Source organism: Arvicanthis niloticus, chromosome 22 (assembly GCF_011762505.2).
Source record: "Arvicanthis niloticus isolate mArvNil1 chromosome 22, mArvNil1.pat.X, whole genome shotgun sequence".
Taxonomy (NCBI): Eukaryota; Metazoa; Chordata; class Mammalia; order Rodentia; family Muridae; genus Arvicanthis; species Arvicanthis niloticus.
Genome location: NC_133429.1, coordinates 7871232 through 7891385, shown reverse-complemented (window position 1 = coordinate 7891385; position 20154 = coordinate 7871232). Strand labels below are relative to the sequence as shown.

The 20154-nt window shown below is 48.9% G+C and overlaps 1 protein-coding gene across 3 annotated transcripts in view; it reads right to left on the bottom strand.

The window, feature by feature from the left end:
* Positions 1–16620, bottom strand: part of Abtb3 (ankyrin repeat and BTB domain containing 3) — a 269392-nt gene extending 252772 nt beyond the window's left edge. For 2 of the 3 annotated variants that reach the window (XM_076919806.1, XM_076919805.1), the window contains exon 1: positions 15004–16302. In XM_076919806.1, the coding sequence (XP_076775921.1) occupies positions 15004–16153 (1150 nt within the window). In that variant the 5' untranslated portion in view covers positions 16154–16302. Of the gene's footprint in view, positions 1–15003 lie in introns of all 3 variants that reach the window. The other variant, XM_076919804.1, reaches the window with a different exon arrangement.
* Between the last annotated feature and the right edge of the window lie 3534 nt (positions 16621–20154).

The following is a 20154-nucleotide window of genomic DNA, read 5'->3' as shown; positions in this document are numbered from 1 at the left end:
GGTCAGGGCATTGCGAAGGTCGAGAATCACTATATCAGAAGGAACACCAGAGAGAACGAGACCACAAACGAGGAGTCCCAAAGGAAAGGATGGATAAAATGGCTGCTTTCTTTATAATTCTACATCCCCTATCTGATTAAGTTAATTGACAGTTTGCCTAATGGCTGCCCCCCATTCCACTTTATGGGGTTGAATTGCTGCTCTAGGGCTGTGTCTCATAGCAACAGAGCATTTAAGGGTGCTGATTATAAGTCAGGTGTGGTGGTGCATGGAAGTGGATCTCCCTGAGTTCAAGACCACCCTAGTCTACACAGCAAATTCCAGGCTAGCTAGAGGTATACACTGAAACTCTGTCTCAAAGGCCTTCTCCCCGCAAAGAATATTGACCATGTTGTAGTGAAGCCTTGTAATAAGCTTCCAACAATGTTCACAGCAGGGTGTGGGGACAGTGGGCTAGGTGGCCAAGGTGGCACCCAGTTCCAGAGTCCTCACTGTTTAACTTTGAGCCTAGATAGCAGCTGGTCTGAGTTTTCTAGGCTGTGCAGTGAAGCAATAACACTGGCTTCCTTGGTGATGCCAGAGGGATTAAATGAGATGGGGGTGAGAGAGTACTCAGCAGAGGTTGGCATATCGTGGCCCACTGAAGAAGATCACAGGTAAGGACAGAGGACAATATCGTGTTGCTTTTTGCCCCACAAGGCACATTGCATCATGGAGATACCAAACTTTGGGGATTTAGAGGGGTGAGTACCACACTTGGTTGGGCTATAATTACTTTCAGTCTCTCAATTTCAGCATCTTCTTTACCTACGATACTCATGTGCTAGTAGCTGTGACCCCAGGTTAGTCTATAAATGCCCTCAGTTCCCAAGTGTCTAGTTTAGAAACTCCAGCTGCTGTCCAGACTGCATGAAGGCATGGGCTTCAGGGGGCTTTCCTCAGCTCAAAGATCCAAGCTACCGTACTGACATGGCAGCTGATTCTGAATTACAGTATGCTGTCATCTCGCACTCGGAGAGTAGGTACAAAGAAATAATGCCTGCTCCTCTCTTTCTGCTCCTCAAAAAGAAACATGTTCTGAAGTACGGTGTTTTTCAGGGCTGAGAATTCAGAAACACAGAGGCAGAACCCAGCCAGCCAATTAGGCCATGGCGAGCAGAAGGTTCTTGATTTAGCCATTAACGAGGCCCCAAAGACTTAAGTCGGCACTCCTCAAGGTGCTGGGGAGACAGCAGTGTATTAAACAAATCCCTGTTTCATTGAGTGTGCACGCTATAGCCACATTCATTCACTAAAAATATATAGTTACGTGCCTACTGTGTGCCACATGCTGTAGTAGTGAGAGGAAGGTTGCCAGTAGATCTTAATTACTAGTTTAAACTTGTAAGTGTTGTGATACTCTTGGGCATCTACTAAGCACTCAAGGCTGCTTACTAAGTGTTTACAAACAAATGAGGTGTCCGCACTGCCAAGCAAAGAAACTACATCTTCAAGAAAACCTTCCCAACACGGTACAGCTGGCAAAGGACAGTGTCGAGACCGAACACAGACTATCTAACCACAGGCTGACAGCGGTAAAAACCAACCAGATCAGGCAGTTCTTTGACTAAATAACTTATTTGCCCTCCAAGTCTCAATGGCCTCAAGTCCCTGTTTGCTTACATCAGGGTCTGGGAATCAGGACTGATCCTGTCTGTTCAGTCACAAAACTTCTTTGGATGAAAAGCCAACCTCTCAGAGTTCCAGAAGCAAGCCAGTTTTTAAAGATGGCCCTCTCAGAAGCACAGATGCTGCTGCTGGCCCTGACAGATGACAGCAGGCACGTTGACTTGCGAGGTGGAGAAGCGTCTGGATGGACAGGGCTATTTTTGCTTCAGAGATGACTTTGATGAGCTCTACCTATGCTCCCTGGAATCAGAAGTGCCACCTGGGGCATATGGATGTGGCACAGAAGGGGACACTTTCCTTCTCTGCATCAATAAAAAGCTGAATCCCCAAGGACCAGAGAGTGCCTCCTACTTTGAAGCATCTAGCTATTTGAAGCCACCAGCTCGAATAAGTTCCAATAATGGGTGTCTTCCATTTCTTTCTTTTTTTTTTCCTGCATCTGGAGCTCTGTCAAAGGGTTCCAAGCTCAGAATCTACCTCTCCCTTGCCCCCAAACCCTGTGGCCCAGTTGCTTCTGGGAGCCTCAGCATCATGCTCTGGGGTTTTCAGCTTAGGTGTCCAGAGCCTCTGGGATATTAGAGGCCAATGCTTTCAAACTGAGCATCTGTACAACCTGCCCAGTGACAATAAAATATATGAGAGAGGAGTAAGCCTGCTCAGGGAGTGTGCAGGGTATGGGATGGGGGATTCTTTACCTCTCCCCACCCCCGAAGTCCATAAGATCCTTTATGGAGCTTGAGAGTGATGAAGCCCGTAGAGCAAACCTCACAGGTGACATACAGAGGGCTCGCTCCCTCCATCCTCTGGGGAAGTACGAAGAGCATCTTTTGGTTCATGAGATGATGTGGATCTGGTGGGCACTCAGCTTCTGCTTCTTCCTCAAGTCTAAAGAAGCCTGTAAGCAGCGAGCAGACACGCTCCCAGGCTGTGGGACCTCAGTGTCATCTGCCGCCACGTGCCTTTTCCCTCCCAACCTTCTGCTGACCCATGGACCACTCAGACTTCTCATGAGCTGTTTTCACTGCTTTCCCTCGTTGGTTCCCTTCTCTGCCCCTACCTCACTCTAGGAAGAGCTTGGTTCCTGGGCCTCTTTATTCTACTCTCTCTCCCATACAGGTGGTGGCTTCACTTCCTGACTTTTAAGAGATTTCTGTGCTTGGGATTTCCATCTGAATCTCCCAAGGATCCTAATCTGTACTGAATATCATCCATGTCTGTCAAAAAAAAAGCATCACCCTCTGATGTCTGAACGTCTGACAAGTAGTCCATATTGAGTCCCAAAATGGGGTCTGTGAAAGACAGAAGCAGGGGCAGAGCAAGATAGGAAGGGACAAGGACCAGAGCTGATGAGGGGCAGACATTCCCGGCCCTTCTCGCCTCGTTGCTCTTTGGACACAGGAATCAGTATCTTACGGAGTCACATCTTTGCCACACCCTCGCTGGCAGGCTTCCTGGGGGCCTTTGTCGCCACCGTGACCCAGGTAGGAAGCTGACAAAGAGTAGCCCTTGAAAGTCCCATGCAGTGGCCTGCATCACACCCAACACTGCTCTTCTCTCAGCCACTGGCCTAGGCCTACTTCCTAATCCAAATGGTCTGATCCACATCAAACTCACGTGGCTCTGTGGACCTCACCTCAGTAGCCATAACCACAGGCACAATTTCCATATACAGAAAAAACTGAACCCACCCTGACCTGCAAGAGGCAAGTCTGTCTTGGCTCAGGTCAGGACCTCTCAGGGTTGGCAAACCAAACACTGAGATGGTAAGGGCTGGAGATCAAAAGAGGGAATGGCTGGCTCTCCCTGACTGGCTCTCAGCAGTTTAACTTCCTAGAGACATCAAGGAAAAGAGAAGTCGTGAGTCATGCAGATGTGCCCTACGTTCACCCCAACTACCTGGGTGGTACCATCTGCTGGATCAGGGACAAACAAGAAGGCACACCACCCAAAGAAAACCAGTTAATCCATATGACCTCTGCCTCTAAGGTAGTCACGGCTCTTGAAGGATTTCAGTCCCTTTTCCTGGCAGCCACCCTGACGAGTGCTGAGAGAGGTTCATTCCACTCTGCATCCAGCACACCGGATCTTCACAGTAATTACTCCAGTTGCCTCAGCAGACATCTACCAGGACCTCTGCTTACTCCACATCCATTGTGGGATGGAAAGCAAAATGGAAAATGCCACTGGGGATGGAAATTCATTCCCCCAACACACACATTACACCTGTATCACAGGCTCGGCTCTCCAGAAGTGATCAGGAGAAAAGAGATGGTGGTCTCCTTCCCAGGAGACAATGGATGAGAGGTGGATTAAGAATCAGGGTACATGGAATTCTGGTTCCAGCTCTGCTTAGTGGGCTTGGCCAAGCCCATGTCTCACCCTGGCCTCAGTTTCTCCATTAACACTGGAACCATAAGCTTCCTTGGGATGAGGAGAGCGGAAGGCAGTCTGAGGTTCTTCAGATTGCTGTCGATTGTCTTACCAACTTAGGGCATGGGGCATGGGCCTAAAGGCCTTGTCTCCTCAGACTCTCCTCCTATCAGATGGGAGGATGGTAGTATCTAATGACTCTTCCAGCTTTCAACCTTTTGTTCCAGCCCATTCTCTACACTGTGACTAACACAAGCTGTTTACAACACAGATTTAATCATGGACTCTCCCTTCTAAAGTGCTATCCGAGAGTGGAGTATTTGCAACACAAGCATCAAGACCTGAGTTCAGATCCTCAGAACGCACATTAAAAGGCCAGGTATGGTGCTGTCTGTAATACAAGCACTGAAGTCACTGAAACAGGCTCAGACACGGGGTCTGCTGGAGCCAGCCTAGCTGGATCAGTGCACTCCAGGTTCAGTGAGAGACCCTGCCTCAAAAAATAAGCCAGATAATCATGAAGACACCAGACATCAACCTCTGGGCTCCATAAGTATGTGCACACATGTGGACCCTTACATAGACACGCATACATAAGAAGAGATACACACACACTGGTTTTGAGGCTTTCAAGAGACCCCTCAGAAGAGACTTAATTTGGCAGATGCTTGGTCTAATCTTCACCTGTGTCCATTCAATCCTCTCTTCTCCCACTCCAGCCATACAAGCTCCCCTTCCTTCCCACAAGGCACTCCTCTGCCACAGGCCTTTTGCACTATTTACATCTACAGAGCACTCTCTCCACCAAACCAGCCTTGCTTAAGCCTAACTAAAGCCTCACATCCTTCACAAAGGCCACGCCCACCCTGTGCTTCCAAACATTCCAACAACTTCAGCAGAAACTCCCAGCTAAGTGCATCTCCATATTGTGACAAGAGCCACGATGGGATTTGTCACAAACCCACAAGCACCAGGAAGGAGGGGACTGTGTTGCCTAATGTCTTACTTGTGGAGACAGCCATAGGAACAGAATAAAGTCACCAATTCCTGCATGCCAGGCACCTCCCAACAGCCTTAGGGACTAGGCTTCACGGAAGAAGAGAGACAGTCATGGAGAGGTTAGGTAACTTACCCTATACCCCATGGTCAGTACGTGCTTAAATCCCAGATGTTGGGTTACTTTCACACTATTTAAAATTTTTCACCCAGTGAGGTGGGGTTCTGAGAGAAGATCTTCAGAGCAAAGATTTGGGAGTCAGCAGAGTACGACCACATTACCACCTAAACATAATAGCCACTACACTGAGGATTTATTATGGCGCCCAACACTATTTTACTTAAACATGAAGGAACTTTCTCAACCCTCCCAAAAACCTCTGATGGCGGACTACAACTCTTCTCCTCAAATAGGTGTGGAAATTACAACTATAAAAGGTTCACTGACTCAATCAGCATCACCTGGCTTATAGGGACAGAATTTGGGCCTTAGTTTCCCCAACACAGAATTCTGTGCCAACCCCCTGTCCCACCCACCTGCATCAAGTCACTAGGCACATGCTCTCCCACTGAGGACAGACAAGGCTGTCCTTTTAGGGAGCGGGACCCACAAGCAGACAGGCAGGTAGGGAAGTTCAGAGAGAGTGGCATGCAATGCAGTCTGGCCACTTGCAAGCCATGTCACCTTAGGTCACTAAAGTTTCTGTTCCTCAACTTCCCCTTCTGCAAATAGGCTTGGTAATAATACTAACTACAGGTGTTGACCTGGGTAGGTATTTAAAGAGCTTATGCCCCTCGAGAGTGTAGAGATGGGTTAGAGTCATTAGCTACCTATCAAGAAGCCTTTATCCTCAGTTTCTTTGTATCTAGTTGAGACCATGTGTGAGAACAGTAGTCAATGGAATAGAGAAGGGATTGATATGTTCGTAGCCAGAATGGTCCCTCCCACATGACAACTCTGCCGTTCTTACTCCTGTCATTAGCTAGACTTCACATGAAACAGAAAATTTACTGTTGGTTTTTGCAGTGCTACAGATCAAAGGTATTGTGTGCCCTAGGCAAATGCTCGACCACCGAGCTACACTCCCAGCCTGGAAAACAAGTTGAGTGTGTTCTCCCCCTAAGATATCAGGATTTACCTGATACATGAGTTGGTCTTGCTCTAACCAACACAGACATTGTTCCCAGAAGTGAGGCGCTTAACATAGGTGACATTATTAGAAGGCAGAACACTGAAAGCCCGAGTTACGTGGCGGTTCAACTGTCACTTGTGGTAATTTAGACATCAGGACTAATGCCCAATGAGCTGTGGCTCTGTAGAAAGAGTTCAGGAGAGATAATGGTAATAGAATGTAGTGATTAGCTCTAACCGGGTTTAGTGATTATCAGCTGAGGCACACATAAGCCAGTTTGCAAGTCAAATGAGAACGGAATAGTGGAAGAGCTGAAAAAGACAACAATCTCTAGAGCCTCAAACAATAAGGGAAAAGATGAAGAAGACTTGTAAGCAAAGTAAATGCAAGATGAGGGTTGCAAACCTCCACATAAGCCTAATAGCTTCAATGTGTTTGTCATGAACTTGAGAAAGAAAGAGAAGTAGGTGGATAAGGAGGCGAAGCATAATCCAGGCTATAAAATCTGGTCTAGATAACGACTCTGAGTGTGAATGCTAACACTCTCGATGTCTGCTGGGCGTGGTTTGAGCATTCATCAAGGGTTCATTTCAATTAAAATCTTGATTCCCAAGATGGCGCTTCCGAAAGATGGGGCCTAGTTGAAGGGCTTTGAGTCACTATGGGTGTGCCTTTGGAAGGTAGCTGACTGACTCTTTGGTAGTTCACCATAGAAGGATTTTTAAAAGCCCAAGTTTAGTTCCACCTGGCCGTCTATCCTTGGCTTCAAGTTCCTGTTGGAGTCCCACTCCAACAGGAACTTTAATTATTGACACATGCAATTGCAGTTTTCATAGAGTTCTTGACAGAAGAGAGGAGATACCAGTACCATGACCTTGCATGAGTTAAAGAAACCTTTTTTCTTTGTAAATTTAGTTGCTTCATGTATTTCAGCATAGTGACTCAAAGCTTGCTAATACAATGGCATAGATGACAATCCCACTAAACTGCTCTGGCAAAAATTGCTAAGCTTGGGTTTTAGAGTTCTTATTGTTAGAGCCCTGAATTAATCCCTCATGCTTAAAAGTTCAAGCAAAGGAACTATGCTAGAAAAGATTTTGAGCCTTTAAAGACACGGTGCCTTGCAAGACCCACTTCAGGTGTGGCCAAGAATAAAGGCGAAAGAAAATCCTCCTACTGGAGAGAGCAGGGAGTGGGAGGAACAGTGGAGCAGCAAGTTCTTCCCAGAGAGCAGAACATAGGCCTAATCCAAAAATGCCATCCATGGCCATGCACACAGGGCTCGATTGACAAGGTCTCATGACCACTAAGGACCAGTGCCTGCCGTGGGTCTCTTACCAGTCCCTTTACTAAAAGGAAGTTTCTCTGTGGTTATCCTAGCCTGTTGCAATATGGTGTGTGAAGGGAACTTGTCACTAACAGGTGCCTAAGCCATGAGTCGTCCCATTAGATGCAGTGAAGGGGACTGAGCATCATTCAACGTTCTGGAATACTGAGTCTGGAGCAATGTTCAGAGAGGAGAGAAAATTATGTGACGACAAGCATGTGGACGCTTGGTAACAAGGCAAATGTGGCTAGATATGGCTAGTGACACATGAACCCAGAGACTTGTTCTGTAAGCAGCTTTCTTAAGACCCCTCATCTTGTCGGGCTTCCTCAGTCTGTTGGCTGGATGAATGCAAAGGAAGTGCTTACAGGCTACACACTGAAGACACACAGAGCCACCCAGTCAGGGCTCACCCTCTAAATGGTGCTCCCGACTCCTCCAACCCACATTTCACCCAATCAGAGGTTAAAAGTACAATTACTTTCTGCTGAGATTTGGAAAGATGTGACCGTAACAATGGTAATATGTAGAAGTCATTAAAAACAGTGCCTGGTCTGTAATGAACGCTGTGCGTGCAGCTGTTTTTCCTACAGTAGACACCTATTTTACAGAATGGAAACCCAGAGCGGGCAGGGATGTGTGACCCCAGAGTAGATTCAGTGAATGATAGTCAGATGATTTATAACCGAGCTTTTCATCTGGCTTGAGGCTGCAGGTAACAACAGAGGGAGAGTTGGGAGTTTTCTTCCACCTCAGAGGCCATCAGCACCTCACCTATGACCGACCTCAAGCCCCCAACTGACCCCTCACTGGTTTATTGGGTCATTATTATGATGATATTTCATGAAACACACACTTGCAAACACCCCAACCAGGAACTGACTCCTGCACAAAAAGCCAAATAACCCACTACTGACCCAAATTCCAGGTTTTAATTTATAAAGAGACAGTTAATTAAAAATGTACACTGAGACCAAAGGCACCACTCAGTGGGGCTCCTGAGACAGCTTTGCTACCTCCCTGAAGACACTGAGTTCCTCCTGGGACATTTTGTCCAGCAGAGACACATCACAGCAGAGAAGGGGACAACGAGACCCACGATGGGAAAACTGCTGAGCCAGTACAGACTCAGAGTCCGTAGGGCAACTAAAAAGCAAAGACCTGTGAGCCAGCCAACCCACCTCACCAGCTATGCTGACACAAAGGCTCACACTAATTAATGTCTATAAAGTGACTGGGGAATCCCTGAAAGGAAGGAGACTATGCAGAACCCCCAAAGTATTGCTATCACCAGCTGGAACAATCTACTTGAAAAGGAAGCTGTTATTAGGACGTGCCTGTATGAGGCTGGCACTGTCACAGAGCAGATCTGGTCTAATCCTGCAATTGCTCTCCATGGTAGGTGTGCATTTCCTTCAGTTTTTTTTAATGTGTGTTATTCTTTTATGTGATCCTCATCATACAGATCCCAAAGCAAAAATTCATCACAACAGTTCACCTGCTAGAAGACTGAGGGACCGACAGTAGAGACTTGATGCTTCTTAGCAGAAAATTCCTTCCTGCTTTGGCCAAACTACACTGCCTCTTCCAGCCTTCCTTGAACATTTTTTTCTGCATGCATAACAAAGTTTTCTACAAGGATACCTGTGGCTTTTGTCGGGGGCATGCCTTTTTCCCCTTGAAAGATATCCTACAATACAGAGAAATGCACAAAGCTGGATTTCATGATGAGATGTATTTGGGCAATATCAATAGATACTTCTATTAGCATATGGGACATTTCTATCACTCAGAAAGTTTAGTGAAGGTGCACCTTCACTAAAGACATTATTATTATTAAAATATGAAATAAAATCATCTTTTCCCCTTTGGCCACAACAACCTTCCGGTGACCATGCTCACAGGTCAGTTCCTGAAGTAGATAACACTGAACTATTTAATCCACACACACACACACACACACACACACACACACACACACACACACAACCCAATTGAGGTGTTGTACCCCACAGGCCTCCTTCACAGTGAACATATGGGGACATTGATCTAGTGTGACAGAGAAGGGAGTTACTACAATACCAGATTATCACCACAGCTGCCACCATCATTTTAGCCCCTACCAGGCACCAGGCTGATATCCCTAGGACAAAGAATCTCATAATTATGAACTTCATTTTACAGCTGAGGGCTGTCTCTGGAACTCTGAAGAACAGACAAATGGCAGCCTTGGAATCCAAATCCAAGAGCTGTGACTCTGTAGTCTGATGTCATAGCAACTGCCCTACAGAGACTACATTTGACACCGTAAAGACTGATGATCTGACGATATTCATTTAGTCAGCAAGCTATAGAAGGTATGTACGGTGTGCCAGGCACTCAGAAGGGGAGCTAGGAGGAAGACATGGGATGAACAGGGGCTGAGAAGGAGCACATCCTCTTAAGGAGGAGGACAGGTCACTGGGGAAGCAGGCCTTCAAGACTGAGCAGAAAACGACTAGTTCTGAAGGCACTCAAGATACAGTGACTAAGACACGACAAAAGCCTTAGCCCTCTTCTTGTTTTCAGTGTTAGTGGAATGGATGGAGTCAAAAGTTCGCACCCTACAAAAACTCCATCAGTCCTTTGGAGTCTCTTCCATGCTGCCCAGGCTTTTAAAACACCTAATTTAAAAATGAACACAAGAAAACCCAGGCCTGAAGAGTTGTATAGCATCACAAAACAAAGGTCATGCTCCAGAGCTCTGCTGAGTTGGAAACCCAAGCCCCGCCCAGCTAATGCTGGGACCCAAGCCACACCCAGCTAATGCTGGGACCCAAGCCCTGACCAGATGATGCTGGGATTGAAGCCCTGCCCAGCTGGACTCAAGCCCCGCTCAGATAATGATGAACCCTATATCTGCTCGGTGGATGCTAGCCCCACTGTGCTCCTTGTTTCCCGAACTCAGTCCCACTAGAGTTTCCTGATTTCCCAGCCTTGGCAGTTTGGTATCTAAATCTAAAGGAGAACAACTGTAAAACTGTCAGTATGTGTGGGGCAAAGTTGAAAAACCTTTCAAAAGAGGATTCAAGTGTTGGCAAGACGGCTCAGGAGGTAGAGGCGCTTGCCACCAAACCTATGGACCTGGACTTGATCCGCAGAAACTACATGGTGGGAAGAGTGACCTGACTCCCATGAGTGTCTTCTGACCTCCACCATGTTAGACTGAATACTGCTTCAAACTAGTCAGACCCAGGTGTCCCCTCAGAATCTGCATCCTAGAGGGCTCCAAAGCCGCTAGCCCCGGGTCATCCAGCTCCAAACCGCTTCAAAGCGGCCTATACTTCGCTTGCCCAAGATGGTCCACAGAGCCAGGAGAGCAAAGGGCCTTCATGTCCTTCTTTCTATTCCCAGCCGTGGCCATCGCTCCAGCTTTCTTGGGTTCTCACCAACGACACGCCAATGTCAGCAGGAAGTAGTCAAAGAAAAGATTTCAAGACCCTTTATCATTTATTATCAAAAATGTGGAGGACGGGGGTGTTAGGTCTCAAACCCTGGAAAACGGCCAACTGAGGTGCCTATTTAACACATCAAAGTGGACCTGGCAGCCAGGTTCTCCCAGCAGACCTCGGGCCCCTACCTTTATGGGGTATGGCTGGCATACCCTGCCCCCACCCTAAACTTCTCCAGCACTGGGTTGGGCTGCCCTTTCCCCAGGCAGCAGGAAGCAGTCAAAAGAGCATGCACCCTTACTCCTACCTTGCCCCTCCTACTTCCATGACTTTATAATAAAGGGAGGGATGCTGGCACTCATCTCCCAGGCCTGGCCTGCTACATCTGTCTAGGCATCTCCACTGAAGACGTTATCCTCTCCCTTTTCCTCGTTTGGTCTCCTGGATCTCCCCTCCCTGCCCTCCTTACATGGCCTGACTCAGAATCATGTTCACTCTAGGCTCTCCCAGATGTCTCTGCTCTGATTACGCTCTACCTCATATCTACAATAAACCTTCTCCTCCACCATACCTAGGTGCAGTCAATTTTTTACTTTTTTCATTCACACTGATCTCCACCTGAGCACCCATGTGTGCATGAACACCTGCACACACACACACACACACACACACACACACACATTAAAAATTAAAAATGAAATTCAAGAAGCTCAAAAGGCAGTTAGCTTCTTTAAGGACATCTTTGAGCAATACAGTACAACAACTTGCTCAATTCAACAGGCATCAGGTAAGTTCTAGCTGGGTGTTAGGTACCCCCTGCAGTTTAGATCGTCAGGTATAAAAGGTGGATAAATAGAAACACAAAGAACAGAAAATTGTATGAGGTCTGTGCTCAGCTGTGTAGACAATGAAGTAAGATGGCCTGAAGGCAGGGAATACCTGAAGTTACAGGTACAGTGCTGGGAGTATGACTGATGAAGCAGGCCATCTGCGTTCAAACGAGCAATAAAAAACCAAATGCTCCCTCCCCTCCCCAAAAAGCTCCATTTGTGCCTCAGTTTCTTGCACTGTATAAAGGAGATGACAGTAGTATTTTGGGTTTTGTTTCTTTCTTTGTTTGTTTGTTGAGACAAGGTCTTATGTAACCCAGACTGGCCTCAAACTTCGCTACATAGCCAAGAATGGCCCTGAACTTCTCACTTTTCTCCCTCCACTTCTGCATGCTAGTATTACATGACTGGGTTGTTTATTCAGTGCCGGGGATTGAACCTGGAGCCTTGTGCATGCTTGGCAAGCACTCTACCAACTGAGCCACATCCCCAGCATGACAGTTGTGCTAGACAAAAGGCACACTGAGTTCCGATGTATAAAGTGATCTTGGGAACATGTTGGCTGTCATCGCCTTTTACCCAGTGCCTACTCAGTCCCTGGCATTTAAAACCCGTTCAATAAATATTGAAGAAGAGATGAATGCACAAATGAATAAATTAGTGATGTTACTGAGTTAAAAGAGGGGAAAATCCATTATGGAAGGTGTGTGGTCCTCAGGAAGGCTTGCAGGTCAGAAAGACTGCTGTGTAAAACAGTTGAAGAAGCAGGCTTGGTGTTTAGTGTATGTTTGGATGCCTGAGACATTCCTCACTCATTCCATAGCTCTTCTGTATGCGTGCCCAGCCATTTTTGAACAAGCCCGTAGAGAAATGAAGAGATCAGGATAAAATAACAGTGTGTCTTGAGCCAGAAAAGGCTTCAGGAAGAGCCCCGAGTCCCAGGAGTTAAGCTGTGTGGTGTGTGGAAGTCTGTGATGGCTTCAAGGCCCAACCACTGCTCACTTGCCTTGCCTGAAACCAGCCCTGTGGTTTTCTCTTCCCTTAAATTAGCCTTACTCCAAAAGGGATAAACACAAATGCTGTCTTTACAAGAGGCTAAAAATCCTAAAAGCAATCTTTTTCTATTTGAAAAAAGATTGCCAACTAAGAGAGCTCCGGGAGGAGCTGAGGGTACACTGTGTGTTAAAACCTGCGTTCTGTAGACAAGTGGACAGAGGCATGGAAAAGTCACCCCAAATCTCTCAGTTCAAGAGAATGCAGACTGAGGGAATAGGATGCTGGTGTTGGCAGACTAGAGCTTCCTTGGGGTGGGGAAAGGGGTGGGAAAGGGAGTGGGGAAGGGGGTGGGGATCCCTGTAAAAGTAAAATGGGGGGGGCAAAAGAACCCCAAGAGGAAGATAAAAAGTTGTAGTGCTGAGATAACTTGGGCTAAGGGGGTGACTGCAGTGGAGGCACTGGGAGTCTACAATAGGGAGAACAGTAAGCTGGTCTGTGCTTTTGGGTTGAGGGTGTGCTTCCAAACAAAGAATAATTCAAAACTAGGGGGGTTGCAGGTGGATCCCCCATTCTGAAAAAGCACACAGGAAGCCTCATGCTCTGTCACCAGATGTTTTCATTCTCAGAAGGATGTCCTGTGTACTTGCAGCACAAACCTGTGTCTGTGCAGGTCTGTACATGTTGGTTGGTATCCTCTGGGAAGTATGCCTTAGGGCAACAGGGGGTGGGGGGGGGATGGGCTTTGGCAAAGAGATTGCAGAAGAGTCTCTGGGATACAAGCTGATCCTAGCCCTTCCCCCAACACACACACACACACACACACACACACACACACACACACACACACACACAAGCTTTGCTCTTTTCTTCCCCTCCCCCACAATGATTGCATCCAGGTGAAGGGATTCAGTCTGAAAGTCCACTAGGGTAAATTTACAAACAGTTAAAGCTGGAGCCTTATACCTCAGAAGCTGCTGGTTCGCTCCTTCGCACACTCACAAGGCACTTGCACACACATGCGTGGGCACACCCACATGCACACTCTTGGCACCCCAGAGGCCGAGCCAGGCCAGACACATCTTTCCTTTGGCTTGGAGGAAACAGACAGGCTGTGACATGAATGAAATCTACCCAGAAAGGCTGCCTTTTCCCTCCGACCACGCAACCTCGGGCCAAACCGCCTGGAATATGTAACAAAGTTTTATTTCGCTTTTAGAGTCTCCAGTTACTCTTCTACCATTTCCTGTGGAAAATTGAAGCTTTGAAGCGTCTAGCTCAGGCTTTCACAGACGGGGACCCGCCAGTGCGAGCCCCGGAAAGCAAGCGCCCAGCACCACCCCATGGGCAGCCAGGACCCCAGGTTCAAATCCACCCGGCGCCCTCCAGTGGGGCGCAGTGAGGGGATTTTAGAACTCCAGAAAAAGGACCTGTCCCTCTGGCCCAGGTCCCTAGTGACTCTTCTTCAGTCAAGTGACAGATGTAAATCGCCCGCCAGAGTCTGGAATCTTTGGCCTTGCCCGACACTATGCCACCCTCCACATCATCCCACCCTAAACCCCTAGCTCTGGGTTCAGGTGCTCATGAACTGTTAGGAAAACTTGGTGCTGTGCAGTGTCGCAGCTCCATCACCACCACCATCACCACCACCACAATAATCACCACCACCACCACCATGAACAAACATCTTTAGACCCACCCAGCTCTATCCTTCCACCTTCCAGGCCGCCAGCCAGGCCTTCCTAGCGCACCCACAGCGACCCCAGAGGGCCTGGGGCAAGCGAGAGAACTGCATGGCAGACAAGTGAACCTGCCTTCCCCAGATCTTAGCCCAACTCATGGGCTCTGGAATGTGGCCCCTTAAAGATCACAACAGGGTTCTAGAAGATATGCACGAACCTCAAACGTCTGGAGCCTAGTCTGGAGTCCGAGTAAAATAACATACTAAGTTACATGTAAAATAAAAGGGTGTTGGATTTTGCCCCCGCCTTGCAGGAGGCTGCCACCTCCCGGCCTTGCACAAAGGGGGCGGAACCCTGTGTGCCCTGGGACCATTACTACCAGTGTCAACCACGCGGATCCCAAGCTCAGGAGTGAACCTACCGGTACCTGGCTTTCTCCATCCTGGCCCCTACCTCTAAGCCCGTGGAGAGCGCGGGTGGCCAGAGAGACGCGGGAGGGGAACAAGAGGCAAACTTGAGCCCGGAGTTGACGGAGTTGGGAGGGAGAAGGAAGGCATCCGTACAGCCACTTACCGCTAGCGTTCTTCCCACAGATGAGGTGCTGGTAGGGCTGCAAGAGCCCCCAGATTTCCGAGTCGTTGTTGACCGTGTGCTCCAGGGTCTCCACGGTGAATTTGGGCGCTTCGTGAAGCGTGTGGTGGTGGTGATGATGGTTGGCGGCGGCGGCAGCGGTGGCTGTGGCTGGCGGGACTATGGTCGCCGCCGTGGCTGGCGGGGCGCAACAACTACTGCCCCCGCTGGCGCTGCTGGCTGCGCTGCAAGGGCCACCGCTCGCCGCTCCCCCTCCCGGCGTCTCGCGCTCTTTATCCGCTGCAGGGGCTCCCGGGCCTGAGCCGGGGCCTGGGCCAGAACCGGAGCTAGAGCCAGGGCCGGGACCGCTACAGCTACGAGGTAGCCCGGAGGCCAACACCCGCGAGTAGATGTCCCGGAAGAGACTCTCCATACAGGCGGTCAGGTAGATGGCGGCATGCTCGTGGATGCGCAGCGCCACGCGGCTGTCCACCATCCAGCGGTACACGCGGCCCACGGAGAAGGTGAGGCCGCAGCGAGCCGACTTGCCACGGCCCAAGCGGTCGCCGCCAGCGCTGCTCATGTTATAGAGGGACAGCGCGGCCAGAGCGGCAGCGGTGCAGTGAGCTGCCAGGCCCCAGGACAGCACGATCTCCATGGCACTCTGGATCTCGTACTTGGTGCACTTGGCGAAGCGCAGGCTCAGGCGCTGCGCCTCTTTAGCGATGCGCACCAGAGCCCGGCTTACCAGCATGGAGAGCTTGGCCAGCGCGTCCTTGGGCAGGCTGCCGGGGACCGCTGGGCCTGCCCGGGGATCCCGCGAGCGCAGCAGCAGCAACTCCAGTTCTTGGAGGGTCCAGGGGACCTCGTCGAGGTCCGGCAGCAGCCGCGAGCAGTGCTGACCGGCACAGTCCAGCCCCTCGGAGTCCTCCACCAGGGCAGTGTTGACAGTGTCAAAGCTGTTGTGCCGGCTGTGCATGGAGTCAGCTAGAGGCGGCCAGCAGCTCCCGCCATACGGGGACGCCGGGTGCGAGTCAGAACAGCACAGAGACAAGTTGGAGGAGCGCACAGAGTCCGCCGCGCCACCATAACCCGAGTCCAGCGTCAGATCTTCCAGCGTTCGCACCACCGGCTTCTTACCTCTCCTGGCCATCGCTGCGCCACTTCATGCTGCAGCCGTGGTGGAGCCGAGGGGAAGGGAAGGAAAGAAGCTGTGGGCACTGGGGTCCTCGGGGACAGTGGGGCTCCTCGTCGCCTAAGCTCACTTTCCCACCTGGCGTTACCACCAAGTGTCACTACTTTCGCCGGCCTCCCCGAGCCACTGGTAGATACACGGCGGAACCTGAAGTCATCTTCTGGAGTCGGGGCCAGAGCTAGGGCTCACTGAGCCGCGAGCCAGGCCGGGAAGAAGCTCCCGCCAGGACCCGAGCCTTTCATCCAAAATAAAAGTGTCTGGTCCTCTCCTCCCTAGGACCGGGCGGATACAGAAGCCTCCGAGCGCCGGCCACAGTGTCGATAGGACCTAGATCGCCCTAAATACGGCCGCCGCAGCTCGGCCGGCAGCGGGCTCCCCCGGCTCCCGGCTCCGGGCCGCGGTTCTCTGAGCTCCCGCCCCGCACTGAAGCGCTGTAGCCAGGCGGCTGCAAAACCCTGCTGAGCCACAGCAAACCAACAGTTAGAGGGCGGGCGTATGCAAAGCAGGGCCGTCGAAGAGCCAATGGAATCTGGGGATGCCAATTACTTTAGGGTTTTTTTTAAATCCTCCCTTCCACGCGGCCCCGCCCGTCAGGCACGCCCCCCGGCCTTGACCAGGGCTGCAGCTAGGAGGGAGCCGCGGCCTAGGTGGAAGGCTGGAGAAGGAGAGCAGCCATCCTGCAACTGTAGCTTCCCTAGTTCCCGCTTTTGGAGTATTGACCACATTTTCACTGATATAATTTCACTTATTCTTTTCATTTATTTGGTCCACTCTGCGGTTCACTGTTTGCCCTAGGGTCGCTTTCTGTTTGGGCATTTTGGATTTCTCTTTCTCTCCCACCATCCCAGACAAGAAGCATGTTTCTACTCCTCCCTCTTCAGGCACCCTGACTAATTCATGCGGTTGCCTCTTCTCACCCGGGGGTTTGCTTCAGCTCCAGCGTGGAGGGGAATAAACCAGGAAAGTCGGGGGTGGGGACACGCTGATGAATGCCACTGGGAAGAGAATCTCTAGTCATAAACCACCTGTCACTGGGACTTTCTAGGTTTGTTCAGAAGGCAGGAATCTACACCCACCCTTAAGTCCCAGTGTTTGCAAGTGGGGGAGGGACAGGGCGGGGGGGGGGATTCCCGGGTACTCTGCAGTTCTGGTGGACAATCTTCTAGACAGCTCAGTCTTATATTTGTGCAGAGGGAAAATATTCTTTTCAACTAAAGAAATACAAAATATATGTGTGAGTTTGTTGCATTTCTGTGTCTAATGGCATTCTTTGCCTTGGCTACCCCCACCTACCTTAGAAAAAACCTTATTCATCTGAAGATCTATAGCTCTCTTACAAAATCCTGTTCCTACAAGAAACCCACCCAGGTCTCCCAAAACTACCTTAGGTGTTTCCACCACCCTACCCTCTTCGATGGCTTTACATTTCTGGGCCCTTGTCACTGTGGGTTGCTATTTATTTGTCTGGATCTCGCATTGAGCTAGGGAGTTGTGGTAAAGGTTATGTGTCGATGAGTGAAAGGACATGCTTTGAACTGCTGGTTTGAATGTTCAACTATGGCGGACAGGGATGTGAGAAGACACTCAACATCATTGGCCGTCGGGGAAACTGCAAATCAAAACCATAACGAGCTGCCAGCCTGTTAGGGTGGCAATTATCAGAAAGACAAAAGATTGCAAGCACCAGCAAGGGTGTGGAGGAAAAAGGAAGAGTGTACTCGACTGATGAGAAGGGAAATTGATGTAGCCATTATGGAAAATAATGCCAAAGATCCTCAAAAAATGACTAATTAGAAGTTCCATATGATCCAATAATCCCACATCTGGATCATTATCAAAAAGAAATAAAGTCATTATTTAAAAGATCCATTTACTCCCCCAGCCCCCATTCATTGAGGCATAATTTGCAATAGCCAAGCGAGAATATTGTTCAGACTCCAAAAAAAGGGGAGGGGGATCTTGTCATTTATAACAAATGGCTAATCTGAACAGTATCACCGTGCTAAGGGGAATGTCTCACTTGTTTGTGACTCTAAAAAGAATCACGCTCACAGTAACAGCAGCATGTACGATGGTGACTGGGTGCAGACAAGGGCGGGGAATTGTTCAGCACACAGACTTACAGTTACAGACGACTGAGTTCTACAGTTCTAGAGACATTATGTACATACAGGATGGCATCCATCGTGAATAATGGTGGACATAGGAAGTTTTCTGTAAGTGCTCTTATCAGGCAGGAGAAAGGTCACATGTACGGGCTGAGAGACACATTAATCATCTTGATTATGGTAATTATTCACAATACACATATTGAACACTACAGAGTACACCTTAAACGTCTATCATCTTTGTTTGTCATTCACATCTCAGTAAGGATGGGGGTGGGACGTGGGGCAGCCGTGGACTACCTGCTGTTCATCCCACATATCCCATGTCATCCTGTAGCTTCCATCCTAATACATATCCATAGCACACATCCCCTTTCCCATTCTCTAATGCAAGAATCGTCCTAAAGTTTAGTTCTTATATTGTCACACATAACAAAATAAAAAACAACAAACAACCCACATCAAAAAATGTGAAGCGAACAAGCGGTGGCACACGGCTTCGGCGCCAGCCGCCAGAGGGCGACCCGCGCTCTGCTTTCCAGGTTCGAATCCCGTGTCCCCCGCCATGACTCTAGTCTCATGGGAAAAAAAAAATGTGAGTTATTTTTTAAATTAATATTTATGAATTTAGTCTCCCAGGTACCTAAAGTTTACACTTATTAGCTGACTTTCAGGAATCTCACACTATTCTCAAACTCCCTTTCTGTAATTTCACACACACACACACACACACACACACACACGCACACACAGAGAAACAGAGACAGAGAGCAACAGAGAGACAGAGACAGAAGCAGAGAAAGAGACAGAAGCAGAGGCAGAGACAGAGGCAGAGGGGGCGCTCTCTCACATACACACATTGCATGCTCTGGGCTCTAGATCGGATCCCTCCTGCAGTCTGATATTCCAAGTCAGCATACTGTCTCTTCCATCCCTGCTGCTCCTTTCGTGCAGATGTCCGTCTCCCCTCTTTTCTTCCTAAAACCTCCTTTGTTCTCAGTCTGTGGGATTTGGCTCTATGTGAGAGTGCTGCGATGTTTTCTTTCCTGATGCTGCCTGCTCTCTACCCAGGCAGAAGGTATCCCTGTACACATGGTTCAGTGCCTGTTCTAGAGCCCTTTTCATTTCTCTGCATGGTTTCCTGGTCGTCTTGTCCACCTCAAGCCTACATGCTGAGGTATTGAGTGTGTTGTGGGTGTTGAGTGAGGGGTGGAGCACAGCAAGCAAAGACCTGAGGACCCCTCGTGTATGTGAAGGAAACAACACATTGCACACTGTATACTGATACATTTCCTCCTGTGGTGTGAAGTCAACCTGGCACTGGCTGTCTTTGCCACTTTGCCAGCCATAGGCCCCAAGCTCATCCCTTCCATCCATTTCACTTCTGTTTTCTTTTCTCTGAGATGCCCCAGTTAACCCATCTTGTAGAGTTGTGTAACTGAAATAGGGTTCCACATTACGGAATAACCCCGAACACATTTACTAGTAGATTCTACACTTCCCAATTTTTTTTCACAGAGTACTCACTACCTATGGGATCAGAAGAAAGGAAAACAGATGCTACTTATAAAATAAAGTTTGAAGGCATTGCCATATCCTGCAGAAACGCTTCTCTTCTGAAGTTTCAGATATACATTTGACTCCTCCTCCTTCCAGGTGGCACACTCCTTAAGAGCTGGGACATCATCAAATGGTGGCCATTACTGATGACCATATTTCATAGCACAGTGGGTAAATGAAAGCCTAACTCCAAATATTTCACAAAGGTAAAATTCTTTGTAATAACATCAAATGACCATGAACTGTAGTTTGAATATGCTTGGCCCATGGAGTGTCACTATTTGGAGGTGT